Raw genomic sequence first — 25,308 nt, forward strand, 5'->3', positions numbered from 1 at the left:
CTTGACAATTTTATAGAGGAAGAAGAGCAAGAGAATATATATATATAGAAAGTATTAATATAGAGAGAGTAGTAATATAGAGAGAGTAGTAGTGATTCTCTTTTTTTTATGTGTGTTTTTACATTGAAGTATAAGACTATATTTATAGTCATATATACAAGTGGAGGAAAATATTAATGAGCAATTTACCCACTTAAAAAAGTAAATGGACTATCCACTATTATAAAATGGACAACCATTTTACTTGGTTGATAATAAATAGAATAATGTCTACTAGACTAATTAAGCCTTCTAGGCATAATAGGATAATAAGTTAATCCGCTTTGACAACATTGCTATAATCACTTACTCGAATAGGAATAGTGTGTTATGTACTTCATCTGTAACTACTTAATTATATATGTTATTAACCTCTTATCCAAAAAAAATTACACTAAATTACTTATGCATCCAGCATCATTCTTAAGATAAAGCACATAGAAAAATTAATCGTTGCACAATAATGTACTATTTACAATATTAAATAACTCATATATAATAAGTTATATAAAATTAATTTATGTATGATAAAATATGAAATAACAATACATATATTAGTCTGGTTAAATTATTTAAAAACAAAAATATTCTTTTATAAATATTACTAACTTACTTAAAACAATTTTTTCTCTTTAATAGTAAGTCTCAAATTTGAGGAATAAATATATAAAAAAAAATCTTTTTGCATTACACTTTCCTCCTCATAATATAATAGTAACTTCCATCCATGAACGCCAAGTGAAAAAACAAAAAATTCTTTCATTACTAATTCATATATAAATTATCTCTATATTATCATGATCCTCTCATATGTAAATCAAACGACCAAAGCTATATTTAAATCCAAATAACATTTACTAAGTTTTTATTGCAAACTTTTAACACGCAGCACAGTTAAACAGTTGATTTTCCTTTCTTTTTTTTTTTAATTACACACACTGTGCATTTTCATCTTCTTTCTCGCTCGCCGGTCCAAGACGCCTTTTAATCGGCCCTTTTTAAACCATAGTTGTTCATTTTCACTGATCCGGCTAAACACTCCAAAAACCACCAGCAACCGCCGGAAAAGATCTATCAATATAGTCAGATCCATCTCACTGTTGCTTGCATTTTGTCGGAACAGTTGAAAATATGCTGCGTCTAAGGGCTTTTCGCCCTACAAATGACAAGATCGTGAAGATTCAGATGCATCCGACGCATCCTTGGCTTGTTACCGCTGATGCATCCGATCACGTCTCCGTTTGGAATTGGGAGCATCGCCAGGTTTCTCTTCTCGTGAATTTTTTTCGCTATTTTGCTTTCTGTTTGTTGGATTGATAAATCTAAGTTGGTTGCCAGATTATTTATGAACTGAAACCTGGAGGTGTTGATGAGCGGCGCTTGGTTGGTGCCAAACTGGAAAAGCTTGCCGAGGGTGAATCAGGTTAGTGTGCTTATTTTTTTTTTGCTAGTTATTGTTAGATTGGCATGTCAGTAGCATTAACAATATCTACCACTATGCTTCAATCCCAAATTATTGGGGTCAGGTATATGCATCACCTTTAAAAAATTTATTTTTTGCCGAAGGTCAGCTTAACTTGACTCTCCTCCTTAAATCGGGTTTGGGACTGACAATGTGGGATAACATAGGATGGTAAGCTAAAACGGGTACAATTTAGATTGACATGTCAATGATATGCATAAATGTAAACAATCAAAAGAAAATTTTGCTGGTGAACTCATTGTTATGCAGGTATGCTGCAGATTGTATAATGACAAAGGAATTGGGAGCTGGGAAGTGACTAGTGGCAGTCACCAAATTGATGACTTTAGTTTATTAGTGCTATAAGATTATGCCCCGCATTTTGCAAAATTCAAATTAGTTAGAAAGCTAAAATACTATTAGTAGGAAAAAAAGTAATTGAAGGTAGTCTTTACGGGAGTGAGAGGAATCACACTCTATTTAGAGAATTTAGTAGTTTAGTTTTGATTCAGTTGTTTATTGATGGAGTGTCAGATAGACCTTTACTTGATAAGCTGAATGCTGACACAGACCTAAGTCAAATCTCGAACATTTAAACTAAATTTTCAGGTGTAACACTTTAGCAAGAGTAAGCAATTGTGATGGAATAAATTTGGGCAAATCTTAGCTCCTTGTATTTTGGCATAAGTAGGGAAAGGTGAGGTCGAGCTTGCCCCTTGAGAGTTGCAAATACACTAGAACGTGATATTTCTTTTGAGATTAGCATAGCCTGGTTCGTGGGCATGATGCCCTATAAAGGAGATCAATTAGACTACCGGTGTTAAAATATCTTTTTTTTAATAGTTGTGATGTATGGACCAACTTGCACATACCTCGACTAATTATCATTGTTGATACTATCCTAGAACTGTACAAAGAATTCTCTGAGCTCTTTCAATTGTTTTTATACTTTTTGTTCAAATTATTTTGATTGGTTATACATATTTAAGGGGAATCATTTCATATGCTCAGTTCCATGTGTTACAAATCCTTGCTGACCTGTATATTATATACAGTAAGTGGAAAAACCTTAGGCTGGCCTATTTATAGAGGGGATGGCGATTAGATTAAGGTTTGGCTTTTCAATGGTCCATTTGCATTGCCTTAATAGCATTAGCGTCTGTATTGGGAGTATCTTCTCCAATATCTCCCTCTTTGTGTGTGCACACGCCTCTCTTTCTCTCCCTTTTTTAGTTTTTTAGTAATGCCTTGCAAGTTATTCCGCCCAGGTGACTTCACAAAGTGTAGTCGGTTTTGTTCGGTAGGTTGAGAATCAACATAAAATAGTCTAACTATGACAATCTTTTCAATTTTAATAAGAACGGAATGAATACATATAATTCATATAACCAACTGATCTAACTCCAGCCAATTTGATATTGAGGCATAGTTGATTGGTTGATGTACCATGGAAGTAATTTGACATACGGATCTATGATATTAATAGTACTTTTGGAAGGTCGATAGCCTGAAAAAGGGTGGGGTTTCCGTGGGAAGAAAACAACATTCTTGTCAATATCGAAATCTCTTGAATGTGTGAGAATTCAAGATTCATGAGAAGGTTGCTTTCACTTTTGAAAGACTGATATATGATTTTCTTTAAGAGGTGATACGTTAACATATTATTCAAGTGGGAATTAGGAAGGAGGTCATATGAAAGGTATTGATGTCTGATGTAATAGAACTTGATATCCTTCAGCCTGAACTGATATACACTAGAAGTTATGTTCATAAGGAGTGGTGAATGTTGCAAATGTGAACTCTTATCCTACTGCATTTGATTGGTAAGGGGGGTATGAGCTGATCATGCTATTGTTTTAGTTTCCTGTTGGATGTTATGTTGAGATTCTAAATGCTTTTTGAGAATGATTATTTTTTTTTTTGAGAAAGTTGAGATTCTATATTATAGTGGCTTGGGTTAGTGGTGCTGGTTAAATGTATATTCACTCTATGAATTTGAGCTTTTAAGATTGGAGTAAATCAGTGAGAATATGTTGAGATTCTAAATGCTTTTTGAGAATGTTTTTTTTTTTTTTTGAGAAAGTTGAGATTCTATATTATAGTGGCTTGGGGTAGTGGTGCTGGTTAAATGTATATTCACTCTATGAATTTGAGCTTTTAAGATTGGAGTAAATCAGTGAGGCGCAATGCACGTTGTGGGTAGTGGGCTAACTAACCCTATAGGAGTCCATTATCTTTTTTGCACATTACCTCACTTTATTCATGTTAGTGAATTATATTGCATGATACATTTTCAAAAGAGTAGTCCTTTAGAATATCATACAGTCTGTAGTCATCTATCTTTTGAAACTTCTCTTTATATTTGAATGCAGAGCCTAGAGGGAAACCTACAGAAGCCATACGAGGTGGGAGGTAATGGATGCTTACCTTGGTCTTCCATATTTTTCCAGCTTCCTTAGTGTCTTTGTTGAATCTTACTATGTCATTTTGGTGCATGGTTCAAGTGTAAAGCAGGTTAGCTTTTACGATGATGATGTACGCTTTTGGCAACTCTGGCGTAATCGGTCTGCTGCTGCCGAGTCTGCAGCAGCTGCTGGTCATGTCACTTCAACTTTTACCTCTCCTGCTGCATCAACCAAAGGGCGCCATTTTCTTGTTATTTGTTGTGAGAACAAAGCTATTTTTTTGGACTTGGTGACGATGCGTGGTCGCGATGTACCAAAGCAGGAGCTTGACAACAGATCACTTCTATGGCAAGTCTTAAATCCATCAAGTTCTTTTTTGTGTGTTATCCAGCCTTTTGGACTTTTACGGTTCTTAGCAAATTTAATCTTCTTGAATCCGCCCAAAAGTTAAATTATCTTTTCCAACTATTTTTTAAGACTACCATTTCCTACGAAATCAAGTTTTCTCGGCTACTATTTGATTGAATCAGTGTTGCCAACTACCAGTCAATTAGAGCATCTCAAGTTTGTATTGCTTAATCAAAGGGGCAGCCCGGTGCACTAAGCTCCCGCTATGCGCAAGGTCCCGGGAAGGGCCCGACCACAAGGGTCTATTGTACGCAGCCTTACCTTGCATTTTTGCCAGAGGTTGTTTCCAAGGCTTGAACCCGTGTCCTCCTGGTCACATGGCAGCAACTTTACCAGTTACTCCAAGGCTCCCCTTCGTCTTGCTTAATCAACAGTTCACTAAATGTGCTTACTATGAAACTGTGTAGTTGGATGGAACTTTCAGAGATGATAATGGAGAGAACAAAATCCTATATATCCATGATTTATCACATAAACACAGTGGGACTAGACGGGGTGAACATGATTTAACTGGTTTTTACTGGGGTGTATGGACCTGGTACAAGGACTGCCAGGAATGTTTATGGGAAGAGGTTGTTGTGAAAAGAAGACTTTGGCATTATCATTCATGGCTGATCAGTAGGATATTTTATGCTAAATTACCAAATCAGTAAAAAGAGTGTACTGAGATGATACCAGATCTGTCTTGAGTTGATTTGCCTCTTCATGGGGGGATAAATTACTTGGTTTACAGACAATTCTGACGATAGAGCTTCAAGAATAGGTTTTTTATCGACCGTAACTGGGATGAGACATTCAAGTACATGAAATAGAGAGTTCTTCCCAGAACCATCTCAGATTGTTGCCCAATTTTTTTGGAATGCAGAGAGAGGTGAATTGAAGAATGTCTTCTTCAAATTTGTAAACATGTGGCTGGGTGTCAAGGGGTTCATTGAATTGATTGAAAAATGGTGGAATTCCTTCCAGTTGTATGACAGACCAGTTGTTAGAATTGCTAAGAAACTGAGATTGCTACGAAAAGATAATAAATCATATAAATGATAGAGTTTATTTGGTTTTTGATTTGAGCTAAAATGTATACTTCTTTGTCATATTAGTGTTTAGTGTTCTGCTTACAAAAATTGTTCTATGGGTCATGGATGTTGGAAAAATGCATATCTGATTATCTTGATTTGCTTGGTCTTTTGAATCTCTTGCAGTATGGTGTTCCTGTCTAAAACAACTGCTGTTGATGGCCCTCTTGTGGCTTTTGGAGGGTCAGATGGTGTAATTAGAGTTCTTTCAATGATAACATGGAAGGTCTCATTTTAGAATGTTTGGTTTGTCAAGTCTTTCTGATATTTGTTCCACTCATTGTCAAAATGAGTAGATGAATAACTCCCATGCTTCTTCTCTGTAGCTTGCACGAAGATACACAGGAGGTCACAAGGGAGCAATTTCTTGTTTGATGAATTTCATAGCTGCTTCTGGCGAGGTACTTGTTATGCTTCCAGTGGATATTTAGATCCCTTTTTTATTACCTTACACTATGTAGGACTTGAATTTTTTTAGGACTTCAACTTTTTATTCGGAACCTAGTGTTTCCATCTACAATTCAAGATATAGGCTGTGTTTCAAAAGTGACTCCTTGATTATACTTGACTACATGGAGTTTGTAGGTATTTGGACATGATTTAGTTGAAGTTTGAAAAAAAGGAAGAGTATTTGAAGTTGAAGTTAGAAAGGGGTTTTTGTTAGTTTTGGTCTAGTTGGTTTCCTTTTTTTGGTGTGCTTGAAATTTTCCTCCTCAGTTCTCACAGATATTGAAATGTGTATTTCGAGAAAAAGATGGTACTATTCAGGCCAACATATAGTGCATCGTTTGCAGCTTTTGTATGAGTTAAACTTGGAATTTGCTTGCATGTATCCTCTTTGTGCAAAGGAATCAGCCAAAAGAGATTGAGAATCACATCTCACTTTAGACTTCGAAGGCTTGTTAGTACCCCAGAAAAATAAGAATAGATCTTGATTGTGAAAAGTATGTTTTCCAGTTTTTATGATATAATCCAGAAAGCTGAAAGTAAATTTGAGGCTACAATGAAGTAGTTCAACTTGAAGAAGGGTATTCTCTATCTAACAACTTAGACATTTGTTTTGACGAGTAACAACTTAAAGTTTTTGATGTAGTGGTTCACACATTTCAATTGAAGTGGAATTAGGTTCTCTTGAGTATTTCTTGCCTTGGCAATTCATTTACTGTCAGATAGAAAAATCTTAAATGAAGCAAATAATTTGTCAGGATAATATTGGTTTCTGTCAGAGAGAAGTAAGGGAAAAAGGGAAACATGCATCTAAGGTCCTTGGCTTGCATGGTTCTGTACCTAGTTCACTTTGTAGTTAATACATTTTAAAATGAAACTGGATTACAGAAAGTTACCATTCTCAAAAAATGAAATTGGATTATAGAAGTATATGTGCTTGCTTCTCCATCCATTCAACATCTGAATGCCTCTTGTGTTTCCCGTTCTCATTATGTAAATTGAGAAAAAGAAATTGAAGTTCCATAAAAGAAAACGAATTGTTGTTACAATGAATATGGATATTTTACTCTTGAGATTTGTTACTGTAAACAGAACTGCTGGAAGTGACAATTTTGTGTTCTTGTATAATTTACACAAACGAATGACTAGGACTGTTGCACTTCTAATAATTTCTGTTTGATATCTCATTGCAATTTCCTTTGCTATCATGTATGTGCAGTCTCTTCTAGTTTCTGGTGGTAGTGACGGATTGCTTGTACTTTGGAGTGCAGACAACGCTCTTGATTCAAGAGAGCTTGTTCCTAAGCTCAGCTTAAAAGTATCTTCTTATTCCTTTAGTTTTTATCCTTTAAATTTCTACTGCAATTTAATTGCACCAAGATTGATTTTCATTGTCGACGCAAAAAGCACAAATGAAAAAATTTGGTCTGTGGAAGAATAGACCAAATAAATGGGGCTGGCGTTCCATTTGATGTGAATGCATTTATTTACCAGCTTGTAGTTCCTAGTATTAGATGTGGAGACCCCCCCCCCCCTTCCTCCACACACACACACACACACAGGGACACGAGAAGGAAGCATAAACAAACCTAGCGTATTACTAATTTTTGGTATACTTCTTGTATATGGGTGTTTCTTGCCCTAACATCAATAGAACTTATTTCTTTATCCCAAAAAATACAAAAGTTTTAAAGAGTTGAGTAGAAAGACTGGTCTCCTGGTGCCCAACCCTGCCTCTTTTAACACAGAAACAGCATTTTATCAGAAGTCTTTATCTTTCATAGCATTCATAGTCATTTTATATTTCAAAAATTTATTCTGTTATTTTCTATTTCGTTATTTTAACCACTTGGTCCTTTTGCATGGATTGCATCTGGAAAGTCAATGATAGATGACAGTTGATTGAACTGCAAATCCTCGCATGCTTTTTATCAGATCCTTGAAGCTTGTCTTGACCTTCCAGTGTTATATCTTATAGGCTCATGATGGTGGGGTTATTGCTGTAGAGCTCTCCAGAGTGATTGGTAATGCACCACAGCTCATTACTATTGGTGCTGATAAAACATTAGCAATCTGGGACACCGTCTCTTTTAAGGTATGGTACTAGATCTGTTGGATTTGTTGCTTTACACAGCGGAAATAATTTTGATAATATTAATTTCAACCCAATTGCAGGAATTGCGTCGAATAAAACCTGTTCCCAAACTAGCTTGTCATAGTGTGGCATCGTGGTGCCACCCACGGGCTCCCAACCTTGATATCTTGACGTGTGTCAAAGATTCCCATATATGGTAGGCATACTTCATAGACCTCCCTTGGTTGGAATATTGTTAACACTGCTTGTACTCTTCCCTCTTTGGGCAGGAACATGATACTCTCTTGCAACTTTGCAGGGCTGTCGAGCACCCCACCTATTCTGCTCTTACAAGGCCATTGTGTGAACTTTCTGCACTAGTACCTCCACAATTACTTGTCTCTCACAAGAAGCTGAAGGTGAAACTACTATAGATAAACAATGTGGTTTATCTTAATATTTCCTTGCTGTAAATCTTGTCTGTCAAATCTTACCTATTTTTCCTTATGCAACTTCTTAGTTTTTGGAAGATTGATAATTTGAAGTGTTAAATCTACTCTATGATGACGGGAAAAATGAATAACCAATAAATGTTTTTATTATTTTTGGATGAGCAAAGCCTTCCTGTTCGAAGTTCGGCTATTGTAATGGAAAAGAAGTGATTCTTACAGTATCTCTTTTATAAGAAGAATTTATGCTAGTTTCTTCTACTGGATGATTTTGAGGATTGTTTATGCACTCCATCATGTCTTATAGGGTTAAGATTCTATATCGGAAGGCATCTAACTATTTGAATTTTGAAGATGTCTAGACTACAATTTTTTTATGTTTTCCTCTCTGGCCTTGTAGGTTTATTCTATGGCTGCACATCCTTTACAGCCACACCTTGTAGCTACTGGAACCAATATTGGCATTATTCTCTGTGAATTTGATCAGAAGTCTCTTCCTCCTGTAGCAGTACTGCCAACACCAACAGAAAGTCGTGAACATACTGCCGTCTATGTTGTTGAAAGGGAATTGAAGCTGTTGCAATTTCAGTTATCTAACACCACTGCTCCAGCACTTGGAAGTAATGGGTCTTTGAGTGACACAGGAAGGTTCAGAGGAGAGATTCCTGAACAACTCCAGGTCAAACAAACCAAAAAGCATATTACTACTCCACCTCCGCACGATTCGTACTCAGTTCTTTCTGTCAGCAGTTCTGGGAAGTAAGTGGTTCCCAGACTCAGGCTTAGCATAGCAGCCGGCATCTAGTATCTTCAACATTTTCTTTATTTGTCTTGTTGCCTCATATTGTTAAAAGCCTCATCCATCATCTCTATAATGTTTTTCTTAAACTTCTACTTTCCTGTTTTACAAGGTTTTGAATGGTAATGTTTTGCAGGTATCTAGCAATTGTATGGCCTGATATTCCTTACTTCTCTATCTACAAAGTCAGCGATTGGTCAGTTGTTGATTCTGGAAGTGCAAGGCTTTTGGCTTGGGATACTTGTCGAGATAGGTTTGCTTTGTTGGAATCTGCACTTCCTCCTAGAATTCCCATCATTCCAAAAGGTTCATCTAGAAAAGCGAAGGAAGCTGCTGCAGCTGCAGCACAGGCAGCAGCAGCTGCTGCTTCTGCTGCTTCTTCTGCCACTGTTCAAGTTCGTATATTGCTGGATGACGGGACATCAAATGTATTAATGAAGTCAGTGGGAAGCCGGAGTGAACCAGTTATTGGCTTGCATGGAGGGGCATTACTTGGTGTGGCCTATCGAACTTCTCGAAGGGTTAGTGCTGCTGCTGCTACAGCAATTTCAACAATTCAATCTATGCCATTATCAGGCTATGGAGGTAGTTCTGTATCTTCATTTAGCACTATGGAAGACAGTTCTCAAAAATCTGCAGCTGAAGCAGCACCTCAGAACTTCCAATTGTACAGCTGGGAAACATTTCAACCAGTGGGTGATCTTCTTCCTCAACCAGATTGGACCGCATGGGATCAAACAGTTGAGTATTGTGCTTTTGGTTATCCACAGCACATTGTCATATGTTCCTTGCGTCCACAGTTTAGATACTTGGGGGACGTTGCAATTCCTTTTGCCACGGGGGCAGTTTGGCAGAGAAGGCAATTATTTGTTGCTACACCTACTACCGTTGAGTGTGTTTTTGTGGATGCCGGGGTTGCGCCTATTGACATAGAAACAAAAAGAAGAAAAGAGGAAATGAAACTTAAAGAAGCACAGTCAAGAGCTATTGCTGAACATGGAGAATTAGCCTTGATAACAGTCGACAATCAACAATCAAATCCACAAGAGAGGATAGCATTGAGACCCCCAATGCTACAAGTTGTGCGATTGGCTTCTTTTCAGCATGCACCCTCTATTCCTCCATTTCTGTCATTACCTAGACAGTCAAAAGTTGATGGTGATGCATCGAGTGTACTCAAGGAGATGGAAGCTCGTAAAGCTAATGAGGTGGCAGTTGGTGGTGGTGGGGTTGCAGTAGCTGTCACTCGTTTTCCTGCAGAGCAAACACGTCCAGTTGGACCTCTTGTTATTGTAGGTGTACGAGATGGTGTTCTTTGGCTAATTGATCGATACATGTGTGCTCATGCAATATCCCTTAGCCATCCTGGTATCCGTTGTCGATGTTTGGCAGCTTATGGAGATGCTGTAAGTGCTGTAAAATGGGCCAGTCGACTTGGCAGAGAACATCATGATGATTTAGCGCAATTTATGCTTGGGATGGGTTATGCTACTGAAGCACTTCATTTACCTGGAATATCCAAGAGGTTAGAGTTTGATCTGGCCCTGCAGAGTAATGATTTGAAAAGAGCACTTCAGTGCCTTCTAACCATGAGCAACAGCAGAGATATTGGGCAAGAAACTGTTGGATTGGATCTGAACGATCTTATGAACATGACTAAGAAAAAGGAAAATGTTGTTGAAGCTGTTCAAGGAGTAGTTAAATTTGCCAAGGAGTTTATGGAACTCATTGATGCTGCAGATGCTACAGCACAAACTGATATTGCTCGTGAAGCACTTAAAAGATTAGCTGCTGCTGGTTCTATAAAGGGAGCTCTACGAGGTCAGGAATTAAGAGGTGTTGCTTTACGGCTTGCAAATCATGGGGAGTTAACACGACTCAGTGTATGTCACTTGCTTCGTTTCTGATTTTGTTTCCAATTGGCTTTATTGACTTGACTTTTTCTTTTTTAAGTAAATCTACTAGGCAGGGTACCTAGTAGCTCATTTTATTGATTTTCTCAAATAAACTCTTTACAATGTGGAAATAAAAGGAGGTGCAAAACATAAAAGCTACAACTAAGTTAGGACTTATTGAGTGTCCTAACTTGTAAATGGTCTAAAATTAGCTAAGTAAATCATGAATGAGCTATCATATCTATAATGAATATGTGACCTATCCATTGACCAACACTGGACCTTAGCTAGTACTTCAATTCCGGGCAGTGGCATAAGTGTGTTCTAACAGGATCAAAACTGGACAGTAGAGTTAGACAAACAAATAGCTTGATTGTGAACTCGTCATCATCTTCTGGCAGCTTGAACTCTTGACTGTGGCCAGCTGGCCATTGAGCATGTTACCTGCTTCTTTTCTGCTTTTGTTTCAGATTCCTCATATGCATTTGAATTTTTCTAGCTGGCTCTTGGCTCCTTTATACCTTTTCCCTTGATAATAACTTTTCCCATGTCTGAATTTATCATATATGCTATCAGATTTAAATTAATTTAACCTAGAAGATTAACCATTGATTTACATTTCTGCATTATATTATTTTGCAATAATTCTTGGTCTTAAGGAATCAAGAAAGCATTCAAACTCAAAGGATCATTCAGTTTTTCTGCTTCTAGTGTATTCTGTCCCCCCCTCCACTCGACTCTGCTATATGATAGGAGTTCCTTGTGAAATTTGAGATTGATTGGATCAGTTGCATAACAAGGTTCAGTGTAGATTTACTAAATGAGTTTAAGAGTATAATTTCCTTATGTAGTGACAAATAAATCTTTTGCAGAGCTTGGTAAACAACTTGATATCAGTTGGTGCGGGACGGGAGGCTGCATTTGCTGCTGCACTTTTGGGAGACAATGTACTTATGGAGAAAGCATGGCAGGAAACTGGGATGCTTGCTGAGGCCGTACTACATGCACATGTAAAATTTCATTTTCTAAATGTTTGATTTGTGTTTGACCTATGAGTTAGTGCTTCAATTAGTAGTGTCCATCTTCTGCTTTAGATTCAATTTCTTGATTTAGTATTTGTTACTTATGGTCTCATTTTTTCAGGCTCATGGCCGACCTTCAATGAGAACCCTGGTCCAGTCATGGAACCAAAAGTTGCAGAAGGAGATGGAACACACTCCATCAATGAAAACTGATGCCGCAGCTGCCTTTCTGGCCTCTCTCGAGGGGCCTAAGCTCACAAGTCTGGCAGATGCTGCAAAGAAGCCACCAATTGAAATACTGCCACCTGGTATGGCATCTCTATACGGTCCAAATCCCGGTCAAGCCAAGCCTCTTTTGGGGAAGCAGGGCTTGCCACAACCTGGCAAACCACTACTTCTGGAAGGATCTAAAGGGACAGCACCAATTGCTTCTGTTCCTGCTGGAAGCAACACAGCTGCAACATCAGAATCAGGTGTTCCTCCTAAATCAGAAAATGGGGCTTCCACTACACCAGAATCAAGTAATCCACCTGCCTCAGATTCTGGTGCTGCACCTGCCTCAGATTCTGGTGCTGCACCCGCATCAGAGACTGGAGCTGCACCCGTGACAGAAACTGGCGCTGCACCACCCACGACAGAAACTGGCGCTGCACCACCCGCAATAGAATCTGGTGCTGTACCCGCAACAGAAACTGGTGCTGTACCCGCAATAGAAACTGGTGCTGCACCTGCGACAGAAACCGGTGCCGCTCCTGCAGAATCAAGTACAACCCAAGCATCAAACTTGGATACCTCAGTTGCTGCTGAAGCAATTGTGCCTGCTACACTAGCATTGAATGAAAAGCCGTCGGACTATCTGGCCTTAGTCTCATCAACATCAGTTGCTGTAGAACCAACTACAATTGGCGCAATTGTTCCATCAACTTCAGCCACGGGTCCACCACCTGCAACAGATAACAAGAAACCAAGTGTTCCTGATGAACGTCTAATGATTGATTTTTCTTGACGTTCTCTAACTACAAGCTCACCTTTCCATGCAGATTCTCTGCCGTACGAGTGGTATGGATTCCTCACATTACATTTCTGATTGTGGAGTAGAATATCTATACTCGTTTATATGCTTAAAGCACTACACATGCTGCAGTTGAATCTGCGAGTTGATAGGATTGTTATATTATATTAGGTGTTAGGTTTGTTTTGTGAATATAAGTTTGTCCTGTATGATCCTTATTCTTTGATTTGGTGGAATTATGCATATCCACATTATCTTGTACTCCGTTTTCCTTGATTTTATAACCTTTTTGTTTTCTTGTAATTTGATTATTCCCCTCATTATTTCGTGCTGCGGCTTCCTTTTTCCTGTTTCTTTTTCTTGGATGAACTTATTTTTGATTTGGTTCAAATTCTTAGGGATAAACATGCTCGTGAGTTGTGACACTCTATTCCAGGAGCTTGGCATACTTTTTCAGCATTTCATTGCTTCTTTATTCACTGTCTGTTTCATGGTATTTAAGTTGAACTCCAGATTTCAATTTTATCACGATAAAATGTGGTTTGAGATTTGAACCAGTCAAGTAATATCTAAAAAGGAAAAAAGTAAGAGAGACATCGTCAAAAATTGGTAAATTGGATGGGGAAGTTTCTATTAAAGTCACAACTAATCAACATTTTTCGAGCCTTTGGTCAAGTTTGACCAGTTGTTGGACCCCAATAAAGAAAAGGCAGTAGGTTGGAGTTTCAAAATGGCCTTCAGTTTTGAATCCTTATGGTTTGTCTTCCAACTAACATTGCACTAATTACTTGCGCATTTCCTTTTAAGTACACGGGAAAAATAGACGTCAAACGTTGAATGCGAGTTTCTTTAATTTGAACCAAACAATCAAACTATGAAATTTGAGTTCTAAGCTAATTGATTACGTTTGAATACTTTCTCATCTGTCGTATTCTTGCACTGATTTCAGGTATTAATTTGGTCATGCCATTATCGTTTTCTACTAAAGTTATATGATTACGATGGCTTATTTTCCTGTTTTAATAAATCCAAGTGATTCAAATATCTCAGAATCAATCTCTCTATTCTATAATAATTAAAATCTTTAATCATTTGTTTCCATATTTTAGAGAATCAATGTTGCGAATTATCTGCCAATCGTATTTATGCTTACCAAAAAAGCGAGAAAATCTTCATTCTTAGTGGAACGTAATATAGTGTAGTCGAGGGGCGGAGCTAGTATAGGAGTAACAGGTTCAGTCGAACTCAGTAACTTTGGTCTAAATTTTTTATTTTTCTTAAGAAATGCAATGAATATGTGTAAACTATTAATATAGAACCATAAACTTCAAATTTTAATTCCGCCTACGATGCAGTCTCCATATCTCTCTACATTTAATAGAAAAAAACGTCGTACTTTTATATAAACATAAACAATCTTTCGTCATTAAAATTAAAATGGATGTAGAAATCCCGATGTCCCATGTGAAGCACCAAAGAAGCTAGTATTAGACAAAAGAATAAGGAAAAGAGAACTTTAAATTGAACAGATTCCAAAATGTAGGAGAATTTTACTTTCAAGTTGGATGGAAGAGGGAAGTGGGAAAGCACAAAATGGGGACAAAAGTTTACTCTATGACACAAAAGTAGTTGTAGAATCTTATCGCATTTTTATGGGCGGAGAATAAGATTGGGCATAATGCTAATCGTATTTATGAAATGTAAAGATTGGGCAGAATGGCTTAATAGCGCGTTATTAGGCTGTTTTTTGTCTTTAAATTATATATCAAAAAGTTATTTTTCGTTAAAAATAATAAATAAATACGTCCAAGGATATGATCTAATAATTTTTCTTTATCAAAGTAAATATTATTGTGCTAAATTACTTGTTCAAAAAATAGAGTGAAACAAATTCCTAAATGTGTGCTCTTTACTATGAACGAAATTTCAAATGTATTCCGTGGTCCCTATTTCTTAAGAGACGGTGACACATTAAATAGAAGTTTTATTTTGAAAAAAAAAATAGAAATAGAAGTGGAGACAGAGAACAAAATAAACATTGCGTCTGGAATTAGGTGTGCTTTAATTTTTAATAATCAAGTCTTTGGAAAATTAATCGAGGAAAAATAGCATACTTAATTACTTAGCTTTTTCACCACACTTAATTAGTCCTTAAGAAAATATTTATGGGTTTCATTTTATTTATTTATTTAAAGGAGGTCACATTTTTTTATTATTTTCTTAGTTATTTAAATCAACGATTTTAAGATTAAAGGTACGAGGGTGCTTACCAATCGAGCAATCCCTAAAATTTTATTTGCAGGGGCGGATTTAAGAGAGGAGCGAAGGTGTTCATCCAAATCGAGCAAAAAGTAACTGTGTATATATAAAGTTGTTACTTTTTAGTGCATATAATTTTGAATCGTCAAATAAATTTTGAGATTCTAAGTTCAAATTCTAGACACTATACTTTTATTTTTCATATTTTCTAAATGAAAAATCTGAATTTGTCACGCACGTAAAAAGTTAAACTGACTTATTTTTTAATTTAATAAAATAGTATCTTTTGGTTCAATTTCGAAAACAAAAATTAGTTTTTACAAATATTTATATTTATCTTTGAAAACGATTTTCTGAATAAGCTAACTTGTTCTTGAAGAAGAAGCCAAATTAGTGTAAATATAACAACCAAACGTGTCCCCATAACTCCAAAGTCGCTGGACTTGAAGCAAACGCCATATAACACGTTGCTCTTTCTTTTTACCTTTTTGTTCCCTCATTTTTCCAGAAAACAAACCCTTGTTGGCTGTTGCGGCGGTGAAACATTTCTCTTCCTTTCCCTCTAAAAATAAACTCCGATGTCCAAAACCTAGCTGTTCACCTCCGACATCTCCGTTTTGTTCTGTTCCATCGATATTATGCCGACTTATACAGCAATCGCCTTTGAGAATCTACTTGAACCTCGTGTTCGAAAATCCTATGGAAAGCAACAGCTAAACGAGAGAAATGAAGAAGAAAAAGTGGTGGAGGATATTGAGCCACCGCCGCCGCCGGCGAATCATATATTTATATCACCGGCGTTGTATATAACTCCTGAACCAGCTCCGATTCCGGAGACTTCTTCTGGCTCGCTGTCTCCTTCTCCCTATGTAGTCAACCACAAGCGACGTGGAGGTGGAGAAGCATTTGCGAAACAGAAACTTAATGGATTGGAGGAAGTTGAACAAGTTAACGAGAAGACTGATTTGGATTTGAAATTGGAAGAGGAGTTAGCTGGAGAAAATTTGTTTGAGGAAGATGAGGAATTTTTGGATCCGAGATGTGATACTTCAAGTATTGGAAGTGTTAATGAGGTGAAAGGGCTTGATTGCCGGAGCTATGTGTCTGCTCAAGGGGAGTTCTTTGATGCAGATGAAGGTATAAATTTGATTCTGTTTTGCAGTTTAATATTTGTTTCCATTGTTTTATTAAGCAAATCTGTGTTGATCTGTTGATATCACTAATAAACTACAAGTACATGTTTGATTTTTTGTTGAGACCCTTGGATTTTTTAATTTTTTTTAATCTCATTGGCAGCAGGATTCTTGAGGTAAAGCTTATTCTCTCTGCCTAGTCCCTCCGATTAAATTGTCACCACATGCTCTAGTTTATAAACAGGGTGTTAAAGAGAAGAAATGGATTGTTGTATCTTTCCACCTAAATCTGAATTGTTGACTAGAATAGCAATTCAACTGCCTCCTTCCTCTTCCCCTTAAGCCTACGTCACAGCTACCTGATATATATTGCTGAAACATATCGAAGATTTACAGAAGTGAGAACATTTCGCGAAGGTGCATCTGGCATACATAGAGGGTAAAATAAAATAAGGTTATCAAAGATGATTTGGACATGTCCTGTGTAGATATGCATATCCATGGGTGAGGCAATATATTGAAAGTGGTGAAAGGTTGTGATGTAGAGAAATTTTCTCCAGACGCGTAGCGTAGTCTTTCAATATTATAGCTGAGAGCAAAAGAAGATTGAAGAAAAAAATGGATGTAGGTGAAACCAACTAGTTGTTCTCAAGGCTTAGTTCTTGTTGCTACACTTAGATGAGGTTTGATTTATGTCAGGAGTCATTTGTTTTAATTAGAGACTGGCTGTGTAAGGACAATCCTGATATGATAGCTGTTCTTTCTACAGAACCCCTAATGTGACTTAAGTATCAGATTGGAATTGGGGTGCTTTATCAAATAAAAAATCAAAACTAGAATGAAATAGAGAGTGATGTTTTGCTTTCAATTACTTTGGAAAAAATTAAAAGTTGTATCCTTGAAATTCTTATGATTGTGGCTCAGTTTAGTAATGTTTATGCTTTCCAAGTTAAGCTGATGATTGATGGCAGGATGCTCTATTTTGACAGCTGTCATACAAAATATGCCATGTAGTTGTATCCTAAATATTCTTATGATTGTGGCTCAGTTTAGTAATGTTTATGCTTTCCAAGTTAAGCTGATGATTGATGACAGGATGCTCTATTTTGACAGCTGTCAAACAAAATATTCCATGTTACCTAGATAGTTCCTGCAATACTACTATGAATGTAATTGCTCTATTATGATAGCTGTCAGACAAAAAATCATGTTTCCTAGGTAATTCCTACAGTCTGATGAGTGTCTTTTCTTTATGATGGTACCTCAGATTTCTCTGTGGAAGGGTCATCTCTGAATGGATCTACATGTGGACCTAATATTGAATCGGAACTGCGCGCCACAAGGCTCAAACTCCTTGAGGAGATTGAAAGAAGAAAAACCTCAGAGGATGCTCTTAATATGATGAGATGTCAGTGGCAGAACATCAGTACTGTTCTATCTCAGGCAGGGTTAACACTTCCTTCTCCTTCAGATGTCATTGGTGATATGCAGCTTGATAATGCTTCAATTGAGCAGCTCTATCAGGAAGTAGTTGTCTCAAGATTTGTTACTGAAGCAATTGGGAAAGGTCAAGCTCGTGCAGAAACTGAACTAGCTGCAGAATCAATTCTTGAGTCAAAAAACCAGGAGATTTCAAGGTTGAGAGACAGGCTCCGATACTACGAGGCTGTAAATCATGAGATGTCCCAGAGAAATCAGGAAATCATTGGTAGGTGTTCCTTCTCTTGCTCTACTTAGTTGCTAGTTATAACAACTCTGATAAATGTCCCTTACCATCCAGGCACTGACAGGTCTCATCGTAATATCTAATATTGTTGTGGCTTGCTTCAGCTTTAATTTCCTATAACTGAGAGAATCTTATATCCCATTCAAAAGAAGTACATCTAGGATGAGTGTGTGCCTTGCATTCGCATAAAACACTTGGCTGGCGTCTTTCTCAATCAACCAGGCATCTTTACTTAGATGAAATGTATGTCCGATTTCCCCTAGTTCCATAGATTATGCTATATAACAACTTGTGGTTGTAATATTCTTATGAGCTAGCAAAACCTTCATTTATTGTCATACGCACATCTGTTTGATGAGATCCATCATTCAATTAAGGTTCTGCATCATCTGATATGAGAAAGATACTGTACTGCTTGGCTTACATGTTATAGACTCTGCCTTGATTAAAGTTGAATGGAGTGGGTTATTGCTTCTGCCGCCGGTTTATTCAACTTGTACAGACGGTGACATTGTGATTTACAGCATTAATGTAGCGGAATACTTTTATCAAACTTTTTCGAACAATCTACCTTGTCGGTTACCAATTCTTGGGAAAACTGTAACTTTCATTTATTATTGGCTTAAAGACCCTTGGTCAGGATTATCTTTACTTGGTTCATTGTAGCTTTCGAAAACTGCCATTTCATTTAGTGTAGCTTTAGTAATAACCCCTACAGTACTTTTTTTAAATCTCTCTCTGTAGCTCCTACATTTTGAATGTGATAGTTGAAATATAAGCTTATGTTGCACTACAAGTGATGTCATTTCTTTATCAGAGTGACAATTTTCACCTCAAACATTCTGCAGAGGTTGCTCGGAAGCAGCGACAGAGGAAAAGAACCCAGAAGAAGTGGCTATGGAGTTGTATAGGGCTCTCTGCTGTCATTGGTGTGTCAGTAGCTGCTTATAAGTACCTGCCACAAGCAAGTAAACATCAACCAATTTCATACTCCAATGAATCAACAGGTGCTGGCACTCACAAAACAAAATTGGTTAATTTGCTCAGCCAACATGCACACATAGGGTTTTAAGAAGAGTTATAGGTTAGGTCTTGCGGGAAAAAACATGGCTTCACGCTGCAGTTTTGCTTCTAATAAAAGTTGGATGATCTAGTTAATACTGTTCAAAGTTAACGGTGTTGTTGGTGCTGAATGAAGAGGTTTTGCTTAGTGCCTGTGCAGATCAGATTTCAAGGCTGTTAAGTTTGTTCACTTAATAATAGTGGCATGAGTTTGTACTGCAGTTTTGCCTGTACCCCATGTTGGTATCTCTCTTTTGGGTACTGTTCACAACTCGGTAGATGATCAGATCAGTATATGTTTGTATACGTTAGGTGGTCAGTAGGAATGTTGTACGTGCTTCAATCTGTGATGTAACGTTTCTATTCAGTTATTAATTTTTAAAGAGAATCTCTGTAATGTTGATTTGGCAGTTCCACCATTGGAAAGTAAAATTATGCCATCTCTGTAGATGGTCTGTGAAGGGAACCCCCGGGGTACAGTAAGTATAGTTGTGAAAAATCTAGATGAGGTGGGTAAATAAAGAATAAAGGACTGCTCCTTGGTCGCAAAGTGGAACTGCACCTTTCTTCTGTGCCTTTTCATGTCTATATAAGTAAAATATAAAAGAGAAGTATCCTTTCATGATAATATCCATCCAATTAATATATTATCAGACGTCTTCCAAGAAAAAACCGCATGGAGAAAGTCCAGCTAAACATAGTGGAGCAACACAAGGCCTGCAGGTATAATGACATCCATTTCTTATCATGATATATGGGACCCTTCAGAGATAACTCATAACCAATCATGAACCATTTCCAATTAGAGGGACTGAAAAGGAAAAAATGCTTGTTTCTTTGGAAGTCAAAAATCCTACCCATTTGGATGAACAAGATTGTGCCAAGATCTATTTGCTTGTCTGAATGCAAATGATCCAATTTTTCATGTTTACGCGACGATATGCAAGTTTTGGGGAAATTGCTCTCGTTTGGCAGCAGGCAAACACTCGGGAAATCTTAAGTTGAAACTCTAAACTGTATTGTGCTCGAATCGAAATTGAATAAGGTGATTTGAATGGAATGACTAATTCTAGTGTAGAAGCAGACATCCAAGAGAGGGAGAAAGGATCGTATATTGCTTGATAATATAGTGTACATGGATGCCTATATTTATACATACAGAACTAGCAGTGTTCTAACTACAACACACCAAGCAAGTAGAGTTTTAGGATACTTTGGCTACTAGATATTTTAGCTAGACTAGGACTAAGCTACATATGCATGAGTCCTAAGTAGAATATACTACATATAGGGTAAGTTTTTAGGAGGATAAGTGGTTCACAGGGAGTGGAAGTAATATATATCAAAGCAATATTGATTGTATAAATAGAGGCTCAAAGAGAGATTAGAAGCAAAATCTGGCATATGATGACAAGATTGTATTGCATAAAGTGAGTCATTAGAGTAACATATGCTCAATGAAAGAATGTTTGTCAAGACGTATCAATAATCAATCTACGTATAATCTAAACCTGTAATATCGACATGCTATGCAATAATTTGGTGTTTCCAAGACATGAAAGACATATAACTCATGATGAAGGGAGAATGAAATTTCAAGTCAGAAACTTGACATTTCTAAAAAAATATATTCAGAACTTGTTGATGAAGTTTCAACCCAACTCCCTCTTGCTGTGCTGCAAGGAGACAAAAAACATTTTAAAAAAGAAAAAGGTAAAGCCTGAAGAACTAGAGGAATAAAAAAAGAGTAATCCCAGTGGTCATTTGGTACACGGAGTAAGGTGGGACTTGGGAGTTGCTGCGAATTTGCCAAAAGTTTAAAAGGAAAAAAAAAGTATGGGGTGAGAGAGGCTCGAACTCTCGACCTCAGGATTACTCAGAAGCTATGAGACCTACGCGCTAGCCAACTGCGCCACCACCCCTTTTGGCTTCGATCCTTTTGTTTTTAATGAAGGAGCTAGGATTTGCAAAAATTACTCACTATCCAGAGTTTGACTTGGGAAGGAATGGGTCACTCAACGTACGATTTTCTCAATTTTTTGTGTGTGTGTTGGTTTAACATTTCGGGGCCATTCAACAAAAATCAGAAGATTTTCTTAATTTCTCGTCATTAATCGAGCGGGCACAACAATGATGGAGGTCATTCCTGAAATGGTGTTGGCAACTATTTTAAAGTGTTTCAAATTTATTTTTCAATAAAGAGAAAGTCACTATAAGACCTACGCGCTAGCCAACTCCACCACCGCCCCAAACGTTATTTGTATAGTCTTGTTTATATTTTATTTTTAGAACGGAAATTTGGTTTACTAATCTTATATCTTATCTTACATAAGAGGATTCTAGACCCAAATCACAAAATATGAATAACATTTATCTTCTTAATAAATTAGAATTTTGCCCTTTTTCATTATTAAAATGATAAAACTTTCTCTGAAGCGTCACTATTTTTAAACTATCCCACCACTTCATACTACACTGATAAAAAATAAAAAGCAACCACATGATTTTCCTTACTTGAGAAACACAGCCATTTTTCCTTCTCTCGTGACTGCCCATCAGATTCTACGAACTGATTTCTTCTTCTTCCTCTGTTGATAACGACAATTCTCAACCCTGGAGTCTTTTAACTCTCTTCCACAAATTAAAAAACTTGCTTCCATTTCCTTTTATGTGTTCCTTTCTTCCTACCGCACCTTTTCTTTAGTGCCAATCATTGAAGATACTTCAAGGTCATTATCAAAATTGCAATGCATGTAATCTGCATCAGAATTCAATTACTTACATCAGTTATGTAAGTAAGGGGAAAAGGAGCTGGTAAGTTTTCCCCTTTTTCTAAAATCCATCAAACAGTAAAAAGTTTATTCCTTCTGAAATTTCAAATCCAAACTTTCTACTTCATATGAAGGAATAAATTTTTGCTCTTCTGATTTTTCCTAAAGGTAAACGATTTTGTATAGTATTATCACTACATGCCATCATCAAAATTTCAAAATTTCAAGGTTTTGGCCATTTGGCTTCACTTTATTGTAGATTCGCTCTCAAAGTCGAAGAAAAATAATTCTCCTAGTAACTGGAGTAAAAGATCAACCACTATTCATTACTTGGTAATACCTTCCTTCTCCCCCTTTTATTTCTAGGTTAACTTTTTGTGTCCACATCTACTTCTATTCAAGTACAATGCCTAATGTCGAAATTTCTTTCGGAGGCTTCTAAAGTAACAGTAGCTATCTTAATGATAAAATATTTAATTGTTATAATTCGTAGACGCCCTATGTTTGTACACCAACTAAGAGAATATTTAATGTCTTTTTACATAATTTGTTAGCCCTTAATTATATTCAATCGGTACAAATTTTTAGATGGAAATAGACAAATTACTTTGGTTATTCCTTTGTCCTGATTTTGGGATAAAAAGGCATGATATTAATTTGTGACAAAGTCTAACAATCAAAATAACATTGTAGACTGTAGGTAGTGACGATGTCTCTGTCCCTACTCCTTCTGTTGAGGTTTGCCCATCCTTTCATTTGGGTAATGAGGTATAAGTTGATATCGCTCTAGTTTTGAATTTCTCTGAATTAATCAGTTGATCTCTTTTTGACTTGGATTGTAAGGATCACAAATCCGCCATGACGTGTTGTATCACCTCACAGCACTACATTGTTGTAATTGCCACGACACTCTTATCACTTTTGTCATCAAGTAGCTATTTGATCACAGTAATTATTTATGATACATATAAAAAATAAGCTTTATGCGGTGTTTTAACTTTTTACGATTGAAACATTTGGCACTTTCTTGAAACTATAGTAAATTTGATTTTGGAAAAATGGGTAATGTGTTTATGTACACATATTTGAGACTCAAATCAAGCTACATTATGTATTTATTTGCCATCTTTTAAAAGTCTTTTCAATTATCAGTTTAAATGCCAGCATCTTGCTACAAAATAGTAGTTAGTTTCTGTTTCTTTCTTTAATGTAGAATGTTGAGTCGCTGGAATGGTGGAGACTGATTTTAGACCTGATGTGGTGATATTTTGGACACTGCTAATAGGATGTAACAATGGGGGGTTTTATTCATGAAGCTAGCAGGTTCTTTGAATAAATAGAAGGGTTCATGATGTTTGTTAAGAACTAAAATATTATGGGTGTATGACTGATTTGTTGGCATGTGCAGGGTTCATTAAAGAAGCTCTGTAAATGAGACAGGTCATGCCAATGGTTGTTGATGTGTTTGTCTACGACTGTTTCCTAGGCCAGGTTATATGTCGCTCACACATATCGGTATTCTTATTTATCTTTTCTCTCAATTTTTATGTCTTCATTGTGGGTATCCCCTCCGTCTCTTTCTCTTTTCCTGTCAGCAAAAAATAACTTTTGCTCCTCCTTTTTTATATCCGTATGGTAATCACTGATAGAGCCAGACCATAGCTAACTGATTTAGAGAGTTGCTGTAATAACGAGGCAATGCTCCGCTCCTAAATGAGGTATTCAGTTTGAAACGACTGTGGTGCTCCTTGGACAGTGTTCTCCCTTGATATCTTTTAAATTGTTTATTTATTTTTCAAAAGCTTCAAAATTGCTTATTTGACAAACTGAACCAACAATGTTTCTGTTTAGCTTTGTTCATCTAATGATCTAGATGCAATATTTAAATTTTATGTCTTCCATTATAATCCCAATAACTATTGAAGTGTGTGAGGCAACTGGTTATACATGCAAGTTTAAAGAACTTAGCTATTATTTTACCTGAAAAGAATTTAATCCATCATGTTAAGAACAACTCAAAAGAATTGTACTATTTTGCCATTTAGGTCATATATTTACATATTTATGTATCTATGTATGAATGTGGCTTCATTCCATGAGACAACAACAACAACAACATACCCAGTGTAGTTTCACACGGTAGGGTCTGGAGAGGGTAGAGTGTACGCAGACATTAGCTCTACCACAGAGGTAATGAGAGAGAGGTTATTTTCAATAAATCATTGGCTCAAGGGAAAAACATTCTAGGAAAAGACATTTGAGAAGCACCAAGGCTAAAAGTTCTTTTGAAAATACCATAACTTTAGCATCTCTAACTGTTAAGTGTTATGATTGTGTACAAATTTATACCTTTTGTAGTTGTATAAAATACTCATAATATTTTTCTGAATACTTCCTTTTTAATTGGTGGTTATATATTTTCATAGTTCGTTGTATGGGGTAGAACGTTCGTAAGGAAGCTCAAAAGGCACATAAGAGAAGAAACAAACCCAAGAAGGAGTCCTTCCTTCATACGTATCTAATAATATGTTATATTGTTTAAATTTAATGGAGAATTTGGTGTGGCGAGTAATCTATATAGTTTCTTCTTTCTAAAAAGAATAACAAAGATACTCTTGAACATGCAGGTAAGATGAGTGTTTTGTGTTATTTCTCTAAATAATTATAATTTTGGATTTTGGTTATCTTTATGTTTACATGAAATAGAGTCCTTCGAAAAGAAGGATGATATCACATTACCATGATTTTGCTTGTGCCACTTTTGTATCTCCTTTCTTTATTGTAGAAAAAAATTGGCATATCAATAGTTGAAGCGAGTAATCTTACTGACATCTCAAAAACATATTGAAGTAATTGCTTGGCCTTGGGAGATCATCACTATTTGGGAGAACATTATCTGTTATTATAATAAGAACTTTCCAACCATAGATTTGCTCCGGAGTTTCAATAGATTTTGATACAAATAAGTTACCTGCGTGCTGAATAATTATCATGTTGACCAATGTTTCTGTTCAGTTTTGCCGTTTATATTCAAGGTGTTGTGTTATATTTATCTTTAGTGCACACTTTCGTTTGCTTTAATATTTTTCTACAAAATTTTACTCGTTATCTATAGTGCTTAATAATCTTCTATTGAGTTCTACAAGAACGAGTTCTTCGGTGCCATATTATTCCTTATTTTCCCCTCAAATTTTTAATTCGAATCAAAATACGATAACTAATTTAAGATTTGAAGAAGTTTTAAATTTACAAGAACATACAAATACAATGTA

At 36.5% G+C, this 25,308-nt stretch overlaps 2 protein-coding genes, 1 long non-coding RNA gene and 1 other non-coding gene across 6 annotated transcripts; 3 read left to right on the top strand and 1 right to left on the bottom strand.

Moving 5' to 3' along the window:
* Nucleotides 1-921: 921 nt before the first annotated feature.
* Nucleotides 922-13,408, top strand: LOC129885999 (uncharacterized). The gene is made up of 14 exons (XM_055960503.1): nt 922-1,302; nt 1,378-1,462; nt 3,874-3,913; nt 4,006-4,254; nt 5,514-5,613; nt 5,714-5,788; nt 7,054-7,152; nt 7,813-7,929; nt 8,010-8,125; nt 8,228-8,327; nt 8,758-9,116; nt 9,293-11,039; nt 11,924-12,061; nt 12,195-13,408. The coding sequence occupies exons 1-14, from the start codon at nt 1,171-1,173 to the stop codon at nt 13,077-13,079; spliced, it is 4,242 nt and encodes a 1,413-aa protein (XP_055816478.1). The 5' UTR covers nt 922-1,170; the 3' UTR covers nt 13,080-13,408.
* A 2,268-nt stretch (nt 13,409-15,676) lies between these two features.
* On the top strand, nt 15,677-19,662 carry LOC129886001 (uncharacterized). The gene is made up of 3 exons (XM_055960504.1): nt 15,677-16,481; nt 17,745-18,185; nt 19,052-19,662. The coding sequence occupies exons 1-3, from the start codon at nt 15,983-15,985 to the stop codon at nt 19,273-19,275; spliced, it is 1,164 nt and encodes a 387-aa protein (XP_055816479.1). The 5' UTR covers nt 15,677-15,982; the 3' UTR covers nt 19,276-19,662.
* A 1,440-nt stretch (nt 19,663-21,102) lies between these two features.
* TRNAM-CAU (transfer RNA methionine (anticodon CAU)) lies at nt 21,103-21,187 on the bottom strand. The gene is given in 2 exon segments: nt 21,103-21,138; nt 21,150-21,187. It is a non-coding gene; the product is annotated as a tRNA-Met (tRNA).
* A 529-nt stretch (nt 21,188-21,716) lies between these two features.
* On the top strand, nt 21,717-25,144 carry LOC129886002 (uncharacterized). Of its 3 annotated transcripts, none has more exons than XR_008766163.1 (4): nt 21,717-22,204; nt 22,296-22,369; nt 22,730-23,359; nt 23,445-25,144. It is a non-coding gene; the product is annotated as an uncharacterized LOC129886002 (long non-coding RNA). The 3 variants fall into 3 exon arrangements; XR_008766164.1 differs by having other exon boundaries at nt 22,730-22,804; nt 23,250-25,144; XR_008766162.1 differs by having other exon boundaries at nt 22,730-25,144.
* Nucleotides 25,145-25,308: the final 164 nt, after the last annotated feature.

Source organism: Solanum dulcamara, chromosome 4, assembly GCF_947179165.1.
Source record: "Solanum dulcamara chromosome 4, daSolDulc1.2, whole genome shotgun sequence".
NCBI lineage: Eukaryota > Viridiplantae > Streptophyta > Magnoliopsida > Solanales > Solanaceae > Solanum > Solanum dulcamara.

Bases quoted from the DNA above. Each gene is read 5' to 3' on its own strand.
- LOC129886001 (XM_055960504.1), top strand. From the start codon at position 15,983: ATGCCGACTTATACAGCAATCGCCTTTGAGAATCTACTTGAACCTCGT. The intron at 16,482-17,744 runs GTATAAATTTGA...ATGGTACCTCAG, and splicing joins GTTCTTTGATGCAGATGAAG to ATTTCTCTGTGGAAGGGTCA. The intron at 18,186-19,051 runs GTAGGTGTTCCT...AACATTCTGCAG, and splicing joins GAGAAATCAGGAAATCATTG to AGGTTGCTCGGAAGCAGCGA.
- LOC129885999 (XM_055960503.1), top strand. From the start codon at position 1,171: ATGCTGCGTCTAAGGGCTTTTCGCCCTACAAATGACAAGATCGTGAAG. The intron at 5,789-7,053 runs GTACTTGTTATG...ATGTATGTGCAG, and splicing joins TCATAGCTGCTTCTGGCGAG to TCTCTTCTAGTTTCTGGTGG. The intron at 12,062-12,194 runs GTAAAATTTCAT...TCATTTTTTCAG, and splicing joins AGGCCGTACTACATGCACAT to GCTCATGGCCGACCTTCAAT.